Source organism: Pelobates fuscus, chromosome 2 (assembly GCF_036172605.1).
Source record: "Pelobates fuscus isolate aPelFus1 chromosome 2, aPelFus1.pri, whole genome shotgun sequence".
In the NCBI taxonomy this organism is placed as follows: domain Eukaryota; kingdom Metazoa; phylum Chordata; class Amphibia; order Anura; family Pelobatidae; genus Pelobates; species Pelobates fuscus.
The window spans coordinates 426,847,409-426,860,510 of record NC_086318.1 but is presented as its reverse complement, the minus strand read 5'-3'; the positions used below and the strand labels follow the sequence as shown (position 1 = coordinate 426,860,510).

At 41.3% G+C, this 13,102-nt stretch overlaps 1 protein-coding gene across 2 annotated transcripts in view; it reads left to right on the top strand.

The window, feature by feature from the left end:
* Positions 1 to 13,102, top strand: part of EPHX1 (epoxide hydrolase 1) — a 43,577-nt gene that overhangs the window by 16,226 nt on the left and 14,249 nt on the right. For both annotated transcript variants that reach the window (XM_063444070.1, XM_063444069.1), the window contains exons 2-6: positions 1,273 to 1,460; positions 2,301 to 2,481; positions 8,193 to 8,420; positions 8,820 to 8,949; positions 9,076 to 9,296. In XM_063444070.1, the coding sequence (XP_063300140.1) occupies positions 1,278 to 1,460; positions 2,301 to 2,481; positions 8,193 to 8,420; positions 8,820 to 8,949; positions 9,076 to 9,296 (943 nt within the window). In that variant the 5' untranslated portion in view covers positions 1,273 to 1,277. The remainder of the gene's footprint in view (positions 1 to 1,272; positions 1,461 to 2,300; positions 2,482 to 8,192; positions 8,421 to 8,819; positions 8,950 to 9,075; positions 9,297 to 13,102) is intronic.

Below are 13,102 nucleotides of genomic sequence, written 5' to 3'. Positions count from 1 at the left end.
ATACTGTTACTCATTCTTATCTTTTTGACTACAAAAAAAGTGCAGCATATCTTGTGATTTACATGTATAACACTTGCTATGTCATTCACCAATTTTGCCATATGTAACTAACTCTGCACTGAGAAAAATAAAGAATAAAAAAAAAAAAAAGTTACTGTAAACGTTTTTTGTCTGCAGCCCTTATAGAAAAGACTTTTCTGTTTAGATTCCTGCAGTGGTTATAAATGCGATGATAAGGCAGTGGTGGTGGTTTCCTTTTGCTTTTCATTATTTTATTGTGTCTCCGGAACGTGATAAGGAACCTGTACATGCATTTGATGATCTGTGACTTATGGACACAGAGTGCGGATGCTTGCCCACGGCTCTCGGACAGTTCTCCTGCTTCAAGAGTTCAAGACAAAAAAGGTTTTGTGCTCACTGTTGGCACTAGGTCTGTGGTTCGTACAGGACAGACTGGTCCCTTTTTCTAGCGCGTTTTCGAGATTCCTGTCTTCATATAACATAGAGCCAAATTATAATATGTATGCATTATTAATGGCTAGCTCAAAGTGACAAACTCACCAATGATTTACACTTTGTAAATTCTACAATTACGGCTGTGCATCATCTACATATCCCAAGGTGGATAAACTGTCTGAAACCCGCGTTTCTGTTGGATTCTTCATATATTGTCAATGTCTTGGTTCAGTCATCCAAAATATATCTCAATAAACTCACAATCTTTACCTTTTTCAATTCCCTTTACTGAGCGTTGACAGCACAGTTCAGTATTTTTTTTTTGCATCTTCATTTTGTTTAACTTTTTTGTTTGCGTGGTATTTAGTGTAATCTCCCCATTTTATTATGTGCATGTTAAAGACCAATATATACAACTTCATCGGGGTAGTCCTATATTCCGTAGGTTCATTTTCCATATCATATGGTTCAATGTTTTTATTAGTTTTAGTCTTTGAAACATTTCCAAGGATTGACATGGTTTATGGTCTCCTTATTTAGAATTGGTGGTCCTCTTCATCTTGCGGTGTGTTTTATTTGTTGTAATTTGCAGTCATGCCCACTAATTTGATCTCCTGTTATGTGTTCTTATCCTCCCTTTCATGTACCTGCCCTATATAATCTGCTTTCTTGATATAAGGACTGAAATATCTATTCATGTTTCCTTGTCATTCACTTATGGTGACATTTTTTAAATTGACCTACAGACCCGATATTTATTATTTCTATTGAGAATATGGAGCTTATATCTGATTTTATGTCCGTTCTTTCTTGCAGGCACAATGTTTCTTGAACTCCTATTAGCCGTCATTGCTGGGGCAGTGCTTTACCACTTCATTTTCCGGAAAAACAATGAGGAATTGCCAATGGGTGATGGGTGGTGGGGACCTGGCCAGAGACGAGAGAGCGAGGAAGATGAAAGCATTCGACCTTTCAAAATTGAAACAACCGATGAAGAATTAAATGTAAGACTGCATGCGCTTCATATGTGAACTTGTTTCAGTTATTCGTTTGTAGACCCCACAATCGGTCATGTGATCTTCTATTACATTTTACTTGTGATTAATAATTTTACATTGGATATCTCGTATGGTTACCAGTCATAATGGTAAATGAACATGGCACACACGTGGGTTTGAAAATAAATCTAAATTTTTTTATAAAATCACAGCAAACGCAATGCAGAAGATGTCTACGTTGACTCGCTCGAGATTGTCTTGACATTGCTGAGTTGTGAATATTTAGATTCTGTGCATTGGTTTATGGGTAACTGTGTGTGTGTTCGTACGTATAAAGATGAACCTTTATAATATATAATTCATTTGCTGCCAGAAGGGTATACTACTTAATTAATATGGATCAAGCCATGGTAGGAGGGGGAAAAACCAGGGGGCGTTTAAATGAGCCAAAAATAGACTGGATATATTGTCAGACCTGCTTAGTGCGTTGCCCAGATTATCCCAATGTAAGATGATCTAGCATGGAGCCAAACTGAACTAATTAGTGCTTTTACTCACTAAAAGGCCAAAGAAAGAACAGACTCTTAAGAAAAAATAAATATATATATATATATATATATATATATATATATAATTTAGTTCTTTCCCAGGGTGAAGATCACTAGTTGGTTACCATGATAATAATGAATTATAATCGGCAATTCTCACCGATGCACACTGTGTTTCCCCATATGCGTGGAGTTATTTTGAATGTATAGTAAGGTTTCCTCTTTTCTTTTTAAAGAGACCATGTACTCTCTCTGTTCCAACCCTGAGTAAAAGTTCGTTCTTTGTTTCTGTTTTTAGGACTTGTTCCATCGTATTGACCAGACTCGTTACTCAGAGCCTCTGGAGGGCAGCCGCTTTAATTATGGATTCAACTCCACCTATCTCAGGAAAGTGGTTTCTTACTGGAGAAATGGTTTTAACTGGAGGAAACAATTGGACATAATTAATAAGTACCCGCATTTCAAAACCAAAATCGAAGGTTTGTATCAGAATAATGGCTAATAAAAACCATCATAATTAATGTTTTTATCATATTTTTTTTTTTTTTCAAGCCCCTTCATGGCAGATGACTTACCAGAACTGTCATGATACAGTAGGGTTTGCCTTAAATTTTGAGTTTAAAAAATTAATTTAAAAAAATGTCCAGCCCGAGTAACGTCCGGTATCACAAACTGCAGGATTTTACTAATTAATCCGTCTCCTAAAGTAATTACATTATCAGCTGTAACTGTGCCCTAGTTTCCTGTTTTAATTACACAAGGGAATGTTGCATGAGAGAAATATATACTTTAATTTAATTTCTTTTTTTTTTTTTTTTTTTTTTAGCTTAAAAATAATTTAGACGTTAACTCTCTGGGTGGCAGTGGCAAGCACATCTTGTAAATTAATGCATTGATCTCAGATTTGTCAGTCATTTTGAGTTTTTTTTTTTTTGCTAAACTTTGGAATTGTGAAGAAATGACAAACAAATGGCACGTGTTAGCCAGAATTATCCAAATTGCTAAATTTCCCTAGCTTTCCCTAGCTGTGTAGATACATTTCCAGTTTTTTTTTTTTTGTTTTTTTTTTTAAATTTCTTTATTTTATTGTGCATTTATTAGACAAGGTACATTGTATACTAGCGATGCCACAACAGCAAATGCCAGAGTTTTCATAAGCCTAGATCTACAATCATATGGCATGGATAGACTGTACACATTTTTATATTATAGAAGAGTAGACAACAGTATAATGCTGAACTTAACGTGTATATGAAAGATTAAGGAGGCTTATCTACAAGCTATGCTATATAAGAGTGTCGTAGATGCTTGTTCCCGAGGGGACCAAAATTTTGCACAGTTTAGTTATTAGGTAGCTTAATAATAAAACAGTAAACATAGTACGATTTCATCGTGCTCTGTGGCGATTAAGGACAGGTAAACAGTGCCTGACTAGTTAAGATTTGTATATCAGACATGTTAGCATAATTGCACACATTTTGCTATGTCGTCAAGAGTGGCGCTTTCAAGGCGGGTAGTAAAATGCCGCTTGCTTATGTTACCCTGAAATCGCTTCATAACAATGAACTGCCCAATTTCCTAGCATTTAAACAGAAAGGCCAGGAGATATGTGGGTATGTGCTCAAGGTTGCCTATGTGCAGCAGTATTAAGTAAACAAGATAATGCAGACGCTTGTGATTCATAATATGCAAGATGTATGGTTGTAGTTAGCCTGATCCAGCCGTTGTATACAAACAGCCCCTGCCGACTCAAGACAGTAGAAAAAGCAAACTAAGTAAACTGATAACAGGTTGAACATATATGCATTAGGATTTTGTGATATTCTCATTACATCTAGCTGCTTGCTGGCTTTCCAGGTTATGTGAAGGCCCTGCATAACTCACTAAATTCAATGCTTGTATTTTGTACAGATATAATAAAAAGTAGGATGTAACAGGCTAGGTAACTTGTACACTTCCAAATAAGCTAGGCACATTTTTTTTTTTTTTTTTTTTTTTTTAATTCTTTATTTTGGTCGTGCAGATATGAGAATTACAAACAAGCTTTCTATAAGTCACAGCATCATGAACAAGCTTCAGTACAGTATGTTTAAAACGTAAAGTGACTTTTGAGGATCATGCACATTTTTTATATATATAACAGGTTTGAACCATTTAGTTGCAACTGGAGAGTTCCGCAAGGCATAAAATATGGGTGGGCAACATAAAATGTTAACATGGAGCTCCGTTAAATGATAAGTACAATATAGTAGCTGATACTATGCAGTTGTATACAGTAGGCTTGCTAAACATTGCTGTGGGCATCAGGAGGGAGACAGCCTGGTAAATAATAAAGTGGGACACACTAAGAGCAAGGTATATCGAGTAGCCAGTGATGGCTGACATTTTGCACATTCATGTGTGACTATAAGTTAGGATAACTACTAGGTAGCATTTTTATACATTAGGTTTGCAGCAAGCCTGTTTCAATAATCAGTAGGCCGCCAGTAAGATCTAACAGAGTACCTAGCCCATGTCCAAAGGTGCAAAGACCTAGCTTTCCCTGCACTTAGTCTGGGATCGAGAGTCCTGGATGTCGAGGGTTAGGGAGGCAGCAATTATATATGCGGGTCATGGAAGCGGTTAACGGTGGTGTCTGGCAACAGTCCATCGGTCCTGGGCTTGGGTTAGTCTGCCTCAGCCGATACCTTGCACATTGAAGGGTGTTCGGGATGGTTGAGAGTCCTGGTGAGGCACCGCGAGGTGCAGCTTTGTGGGCTCCAGCTGCTGTCTCGTCCGTCCGTCGCTGTGGAAGCCCGCTCTGACGGTGCAGGCAAGTGGAGTCACCTTCTGGTGCTTTGGGGCCTTCCGTGGCGTCATGTGGGGTCGTGGCTGGCTTGTTGCTGCGTGCTGTTCGGGTCTCCGTTTCAAGCAGGATCTGGGTTGATCTTGTGGGCCCGTTAGGGCAGTGATCGTAGCGTGGTGTGATCTTGCCTGTTTGCGTTTCAGCAGATGAGATCTCCGCCGTCGGCGCCATCTTTTAGGTCCCATCAGTCGAGGGCCAGTGCAGTCGTGTCTAGTATGTACGGGTTTCTCGTTGGGTTTATGCACTGGTGTTTTAGTATAGCGCTCTCCTCTTGACATCTGTGCCCAAAAGGCGTCGAGTATGGCGTCGAGTCGTGCCATGAATCTTATGCTGGGGCTGTCTGAGCGGCAGTGTTGAGCGCACGTGGCGTCCGCCATTTTAAAAGCCCGTGTAGCTTGGGGTTGCCCTGTAAGCTCTGCCATCAGCTCGCGTTGTAGCCCTGCTGCCTGGACGGGTTGGACCGGGATCACCCCCGCCGGTCCTAAGGGGGGGGAGCGGGTATTCAGCATTGCAGTACCTCCGGCGTAGGTGCGAGGAGAGCGGCCGTCCCCCCTCTGCTCCTTCCACCGCAGGCCGCTGCCTGTCATCTTGGGTTCTCGCTTGCGGGGAACACTTGGATTCAGTATCTGGTGATTCACCAGGGTGCCCCCAGCATGGGTAACACACCCCGGCATCAATTCAGGCCTGGTATCAGCCAGTAGTTCCCTGTAACCAGTCTATGTGGTGGGAGCTCATCCACCATGCGACTGCTCCGCTTGCAGGTCAGGCCCCGCCCCTCAGCTAGGCACATTTTATCATATTTATGTTTCTAAAGTATGGAGCCATCTCCACTTGGTTCACTATGTTGATGTAATATATGTGTGAATAAGAGTCGCGCTGGCGATAGCTATTAATGTACAGAGTCACTGGTAACGTGCTGTCTCAACAGCAGTACCTAGAGAAAAATATTGTGGTCCCTTGATGCGCCGGCTCTCGGATCATGTAAGTAGCTGGCGTGGGAGGTTGGTTTGGCAGTCTTTGTTGCCTTGATGTGGGGGCCTGCGTGGTCACTCATGTAACATGGTGTGGCTTCCTGCCCGTGAGAGCGGCGGTGTTTGCGTAGCCTGGCACCTTCCCGGATGCCTGTGGTGGGTGCCTGTAATGGCGCCGGCGGGTTACTGGACGAATCCATGTAGCCACTAGTTTTGCCGCCCGGCGGTAAGGCAGTCCTCGTTCACGCAGCATATTCCAGAGGCTCTGGCAAAGCCGGTCAAATTCCCCCAGAGGGTGCGTATATGGTTGGGTGTGTGCGCTCCGCTTTTGGGGTTCTCGCTGGGCGGCCATCTTGGCTGCGGTCCAGTTGCCTGGTGGTTGCCGGAGCTGTTCCAGCCGTGTGGAACGGTCCCCGCTTTAGTTTAGCTGTTGTGTCTCAAGCTTAGAGTACCGGGATATCCCTCACCGGTGGGGGGGGGGGGGGGCAGGAAGTGTACCTGGTAGACCTCCGAGCGAGTAGCTACAGACTGCGTGGATGTCGGGTGCCTCTCTTGCTTCGTCTGAGTAGGCCTCAGGTCTATCCCTGGTCAGATGCCACCGATTTCGGTCAGAAAAGTTGCCGCTTGGCTTCTGGATGTAAGTGCTCACTTCTGTAGGTCGTCTAATCGTCGATTTGGTAGGTTTTTGCCCACTTTTGGGCCAAATATAAGCATTTTGACACGGAGCTTGTCTCATGTGAGACCTCTCTGCATGGCAGCTTGGCTCCGCCCCCCCCAGTTTGTTTATTTTTGATCCAACATTTGCATTTTCTTATCTGTTTCCTTAACGCTAATTTACTGAAAACCCCCAATTATTTAGTTGGCTACAAATCCACATAAAAATAAAAAATACATTTTGCATTTTCCCATGTATGGAAACACGTTTCCTGCTTATTTATATAAGATGCTGGTAAATGTGGAACTGTCTGGTTAATAGGGGGTCCTACAATAGTTTGTGTGTTTGTGGTTGGTAACTATGGTAGAGAAAGTCCCAGTTTAACTTATTAGTTTTGTTTGTCCCAGAAATCTTTCTATAAAAGAATGCTCCTATCAAACCGATGAATGTGGTTTCTAACCTACGGATTTCTGTCTGGACTTTGTCTTTTTCTTGAAGGGTTCGGCTCTCTGATATGTTTGTTTGTCCCATAATACATTTATCCAATTTGGCTCCTCTGTGACGTCTAGCGTTTTAGAAACTGACTGCAATTTCAACCAATCAGATTTTAATTTAATGTATGACAAACTGTGCGTTTTCATTGAGTAATAATATTTCTTCTGCCATAGAAGTATACAGATTTGTGTACCGTGCCCTGCCATCTCTGTATGACGACAGGACTTTTTTTATTTATTTATTTATTTTTTAGCAGGGGGTCCATGATTTATGGCCACAAAATTAAATTGTGAATACTAGAACTCTGGGACACCGTTGAAAAGACCATGACCTCTTTACTTACTCTCTTGGCGAATTTCACATTTTAGGCCAAAGGAGTCAAATGAAACGCACAATTGATTTTGGAGAATGTTTCCAGTTTTTCTAGTTTGACCATAAAATTACTATTCACTCTAAATTCTAATTTTATTGAATAACCGGTCTGCCTGTGATAACTTTGGGCTTTGCAACATTCTTGGGAGGGTGGGAGGGTGGGAGGGGGAATTCAAGGAGAGAAAATATTACTCTGGATAGTAAAACAAGATTACATACTAAAAGGAATAGTAACTAATGTTTTTAGTAGTGTATATAGAATATTTAATATGTCTTTGGCAATTCTGATATGAAGAAATGGGGGGGAGAGAGTTCTTTTTAAAACATCCAGATTTATTATACTTTATTTTTTTATTTTATTTTTTATTAAAGAGATGTTCTAGGCCAGGTGTGTCTAAAAGAGACTGACAGCCTCATGGAAGCTTTAGTTTTAAAACCTCTGGGGATCTAGCATTTGGGCACCCCTGCTCTAGGTACCGTAATGATGATGTGCCATTGGTTGCGGGGATTCAAACGACAGTTCGTCCTTTATCTTACTTTTTGTTTTACCCAATATTGATGCCCTCCAATGTGATCTCTTGAGTTGTTCTGTTAAGGTTACTATTAAAAATTTAGCTTCATTGTAATAATGGTCTGGACTCTCTCTCAGCTTATTAAGGGTTTATTGAATAGCAATATCACCTTCGATTTTTAATGGAGGAATTGCTGTTCAGTAAGCCGAATAAACTGTGCCAAGAGAATCCAGCCCTACGTGTTCAGGAAATAAGTCTAATTTAAAAAGGGTTGTGTTGACTCTAGGCTTTTCCATATTTTTTTTATTTTTATATATTATTTCTCTAACTGTTTGTGCAGGTATCGATGTTCATTTCATTCATGTGAAGCCGACAAACCTCCCCGCTGGTCGGTCTGCCAAGCCTATTCTCATGGTGCACGGCTGGCCAGGATCATTCTATGAGTTTTACAAGATCATCCCTTTCCTGACTGATCCCAGGAGCCACAGCCTGAGCGATGACCAAGTCTTTGAGGTGATCTGCCCGTCCATTCCTGGATATGGCTTCTCTGAACCATCTCACAAACAAGGTGAGCCTTGAGATACTTCTTATCATGGTCTCTGTTTTCCACAGAACCAATCCTTTAATCCTACTCAGGCAGATTAAAGGGCTTTAAAACACCTATTTGATTGTAGGACGGTCCCTTAGTTTGTTCCCCAAAACTAAATGAAGAATTTCTTCAACACCCTTACCAAATTTCACCTACTCTAGGCAAACCTTGTTCTTGCCTATTGGCATAGCCTAATGTCTCCATATCAAGGACTCCTATAAAGCACACTCCTATGTTATCACAAGGATACAACACTTAAAATAATGATGATAATTTTGTCTTTTTGGGGATTTTTGTTTGTTTTGTTTTTATTTCCCTGGGTGACCGTTTTCCTTCTCACAGCCGGCTGATTTCTAATAACTGTATATTTACCGCTAGGCTGCAATTCCGTTGAAGTTGCCCGCATCTTCTACAAGCTAATGCAGAGGTTGGGCTTCCGCGAATTCTACACTCAAGGAGGAGACTGGGGATCCCTCATCTGTACAAACCTGGCACAGATTGCTCCCAGGTAAAGACCCAATTCCTGGAGTTACATTCCAAAAAAGGCAAACTACTATTTTTAGCCGTCTCTAAACCGCTCTAGTTCTCTATCACTTTCAGAACTAATAATATAATGTATTTCTTGGTTCTCTAGCAATGTCAAAGGGCTACACCTTAACATGGTGGCTGTGTCTGGCTCCAATTCAAGGTTGCCCCAGCTGCTGTCCGTCCTCTTTGGCCAGCGGTTTCCAGGACTGTTTGGCTTGCAAGAAGAAGATGTGCGAAGGATGTTTCCTTTTTCAAGCAAAGTGTTTTACCATCTTGTAAAGGAAAGCGGATACATGCATCTCCAGGCCACCAAACCTGATACAGCAGGTAACAACATGGGCAATAAACACGTCACCTGCCTGTGTACGGCGTGCGTTTTAGCGCTTAATAAATATCATCCATGTATACTTCTAATACAGGTCATCTCTTTATACATGATTTAACTAGTGCTCTGAGTAACCTGCTGATTGTTCTGTTAGTCGGTGTGTCCTTCGTCTTCCATCTTTGCTTCTATTGCAGTCCTTGTAGCATCTGCAAAGTATATAATACAAATTCAGACATCGTACATATAACCGTAAAATAGCGACGTCCTGTTTGCATTCATGAAAAGGACGGCCCCAGGCCATAAATGTATTAATACGCTTGTATTTCTGTCCGTGGATGTTAATGTCATTCTAGTTTCATTTTGCAGTGAGAAAGTTATGGGTTTAGACCAGTGTTCCATCTAATGCCACTCTGAAACTCTGTGGCTGTCCAATCACAGACTCCCAATGCAGCTCAATGAGAAGTCTTTACAAGGCAGGTGCTCTGGGCAATTGCTGCCTCTTGAGTTTAGCTCCACTGAGCTAACCAAACCAGGAAGTTACAAACCAGGGTGTCTGACAGCCGGGGGGGTGTAACCAGGTTCATTTATGAAAGTGCCAATTTATATTACATTCTACACTTTTTGTGAAATGTAAAAAAACACACTCTTTTCACACATAAAATGCTTCAACAAGTTAGTTTTTTTTTTTAGGTGTTTGGAGTATTTCCTTTTAATTATACAATCCAAGATGTCATACTTGCCATTGTGTAAGCTTTGCAGAAGCCATATGAAACATTTGTGAATTACAGAATACATTGCCATGTGCAGGCAGAGCATTGTGTAGATCAGACTTCCCCAAACTCCGGCCCTCCAGATGCTGCTGAACTACAACTCCCATGATCCTCAGCCTATCTATTTAATTCACAGAATCCTGGGAGTTGTAGTTCAGCAACATCTGGAGGGGCCGGAGTTTGGGGAAACCTGGTCGTGGGTAGTCAACCTGGTCCCTATCGCCCACTAGTGGGCGGTTTGGAAATTCAGGTGGACGGTGGTTAGTTAAAAATGAACTGAACAAATGTAAATGATTTTATTCTATTACAAGCTGAGTGGTCGGCAGTGACATTGTAGTGATTGAAAAGAGGTTCAAAAAGCCATCCTTGAACATTTACTGCACACGTTATTAACTATTTGTATTTAGCAGTAATAGGAACATTGCAAGTAAAGGTAAGGGGAGGGGGAACCAAGCCTATCCTGATAAAGAGATAAAGTAGATAAAAGAAGTACACGCGATGTGGTATCTATTAGAGATCCTCACTCTTGCACTCGAGTCACCTGTTACTCATTCATACTCAGCCGAGGCTGTCTGTGTCGGTAGAGCTTACCTTCACCTATGCTCCAACATTACAAAGGTCAATTTACAAACTGAGCTGATTCATTCTGACTATCCATGGAGAATCCAGATTTATTTTTTATAGAGACATTCCGCTCCTGTGCTTTGTATTGTTCATTTTGTTAGCCACAATTGTTGTGTAACAACTACTGTACACTAAACATACACTTTTTTTTATTTTTATTTAGATAGTCAAGACTGGTTTAATCCCACACTTTTACATCCACGCTTTTACCTGTGCTTGACTGGTGTCTGTTTTTTGATGCTAAGAAGACCCGTATCCCCCATGTCCGCCCGCTGTGTCCTGAATGAATTCTACCCATTATTGGGATGTGTATATAAAAGGCAGGTTATCTGTAATTAGTGAGGGTTTAGGATTTTATAACCACATCACAATGGGAATGAAGTTGGTTGGCGCAGGCTGGGTATAGGTGGCATTTACGCGGTATTTTGAATCTTTCTGTTGAATTCTGTACATTGAATCTACATCAGTCATTTTAAGTTTACTATGTGTTCCCCAAAATGGAAATCGCATTCCCTCTATTAATTCTAGCTTATATATATATATATATTTCCTCTTGATGGAAGTAAATTGTACCTTACATTTAAAATGGGATTTAAAGAGGAGAGACGTCTCTCATCATCCTCTTTTGCCAGTAAATAATTTTACTTTGCATTTTTCAGCTGATTTCCTTAGTAAATATGTACTAAATCCGTTAATGGATTAATTCTATTTCAATATGATCATATCCCGCATTATCTGCTTTAAAGGCACATTAACCTACTCAGTGCCAGTACAATCTAAACTACTCTCCTCTGTTCAACAGGTTGCACAGCCCCCCCGGCACACTAGCAGTTAAACGCTATAAATAGTGCGTCTTTTATTAAAATGAGTCATATGTGGCACTTCCTATTCTCTCTTCCCCCGACTGCGGCTCTACAATACAATACATTCTACGTTAGAATCCCATGGTTTCTTGCTGCTCTTTTGATAGAATCATGGGATGTTTTTAGCGCATCAATGGGGAAACTTTCGGCTCTCTAGATTTTCCACCTCCCAAGTTCACATGTTTGAAACCTAAATCCTTTTCGGGAGATGGTAACGTTTGGATTGTCTAAGCGAATCCCAGAGCTCCACAGCGGTAATACTCACAGTAATGCATTATTTATGGGGATTCTCACAGAGCTCCATGTGAATTACTCCCAGTGACATGTAGTGTGAATGTGTGTATCACAGAGCTCCACAGTAATAAAACACATTATGTGGCATCTATGAGCATCACAGAGCTCCACCGCAATAACACATAAATTTACACACACTGCACGTTAGAGTTCCACAACAATAAAATACACCGTGTGTGTGTGCGCGCACGCGCGTATATCACAATATTGAATGGCAATAAACATCACAATATTATGTATTAAAATTGTGGTAAATACCGGTAAGTTTCCAAATAATTCCGTATAAATAATGTACTTTGGCTTTAATTGCTACTACTAAGCGCTTTAGTAACCAGAAGCGACACCTTCGTTATTATTTATAAAGCGCCAACAAATGCCGCAGCTCTGAACAATGGGTGTCATGACTGCATTGAATATTTCTGACTGCTAACTTTAGCAGGGGGGGCGGAGCGGTGGTGGCCAGGGGCAGGGCTGAACATTTTTACGTGGTTTAGTAATAACAATTCATGGAACTAAAATGTAGAGTCGCACAAGAACAATGTATCTTATTTACACAGACTGATTTCTAAACACATTTATTGAGACACATTACTGGGAGTATTATTGCTGCCGAGCTCTGTTATACACTCAGTGACATTACTGGGAGTATTATTGCTGTAGAGCTCTGTTATACACCCAGACACAGCAACAATATGGAGCTCCTAGAAAAGAGGGATGTTAGGAGACAAAAGAGTGACAGTACAAATAAAACCGGGGGTCCAGGGGTGAAATGGTCGCTCTCTTGCCGGCCGGATAGGAGTGAGTCCTGACCCCCTCGTGCTGCTGCAACACTGTATCTCTGCCGCGTACGTTCCACTGCGGCTCCGGATGCGTTCCAGTATGCTGCTTCAGGGATCGATTGCACTGTGCCGCAGCATACTGGAACGCATCCGGAGCCGCAGTGGAACGCACGCGGCGGAGATACAGTGTTGCAGCAGCACGAGGGGGTCAGGACTCACTCCTATCCGGCCGGCAAGAGAGCGACCATTTCACCCCTGGACCCCCAGTTTTATTTGTACTAATAAATATCACTCTTTTGGTACACTGTCTGCCGCACTCTATAATTGACATAAGAATTTTAACCCCTTTTTTGGATGCCAATATTTTTTATATGAGTTTTTATGTTTATTCCTAATATGTACTGGTTCTCCACTATATAAGGTGCAGAACCATTACTATAATATACATTTCAGCTAGTTCTGGATTCCCCCTACCGAA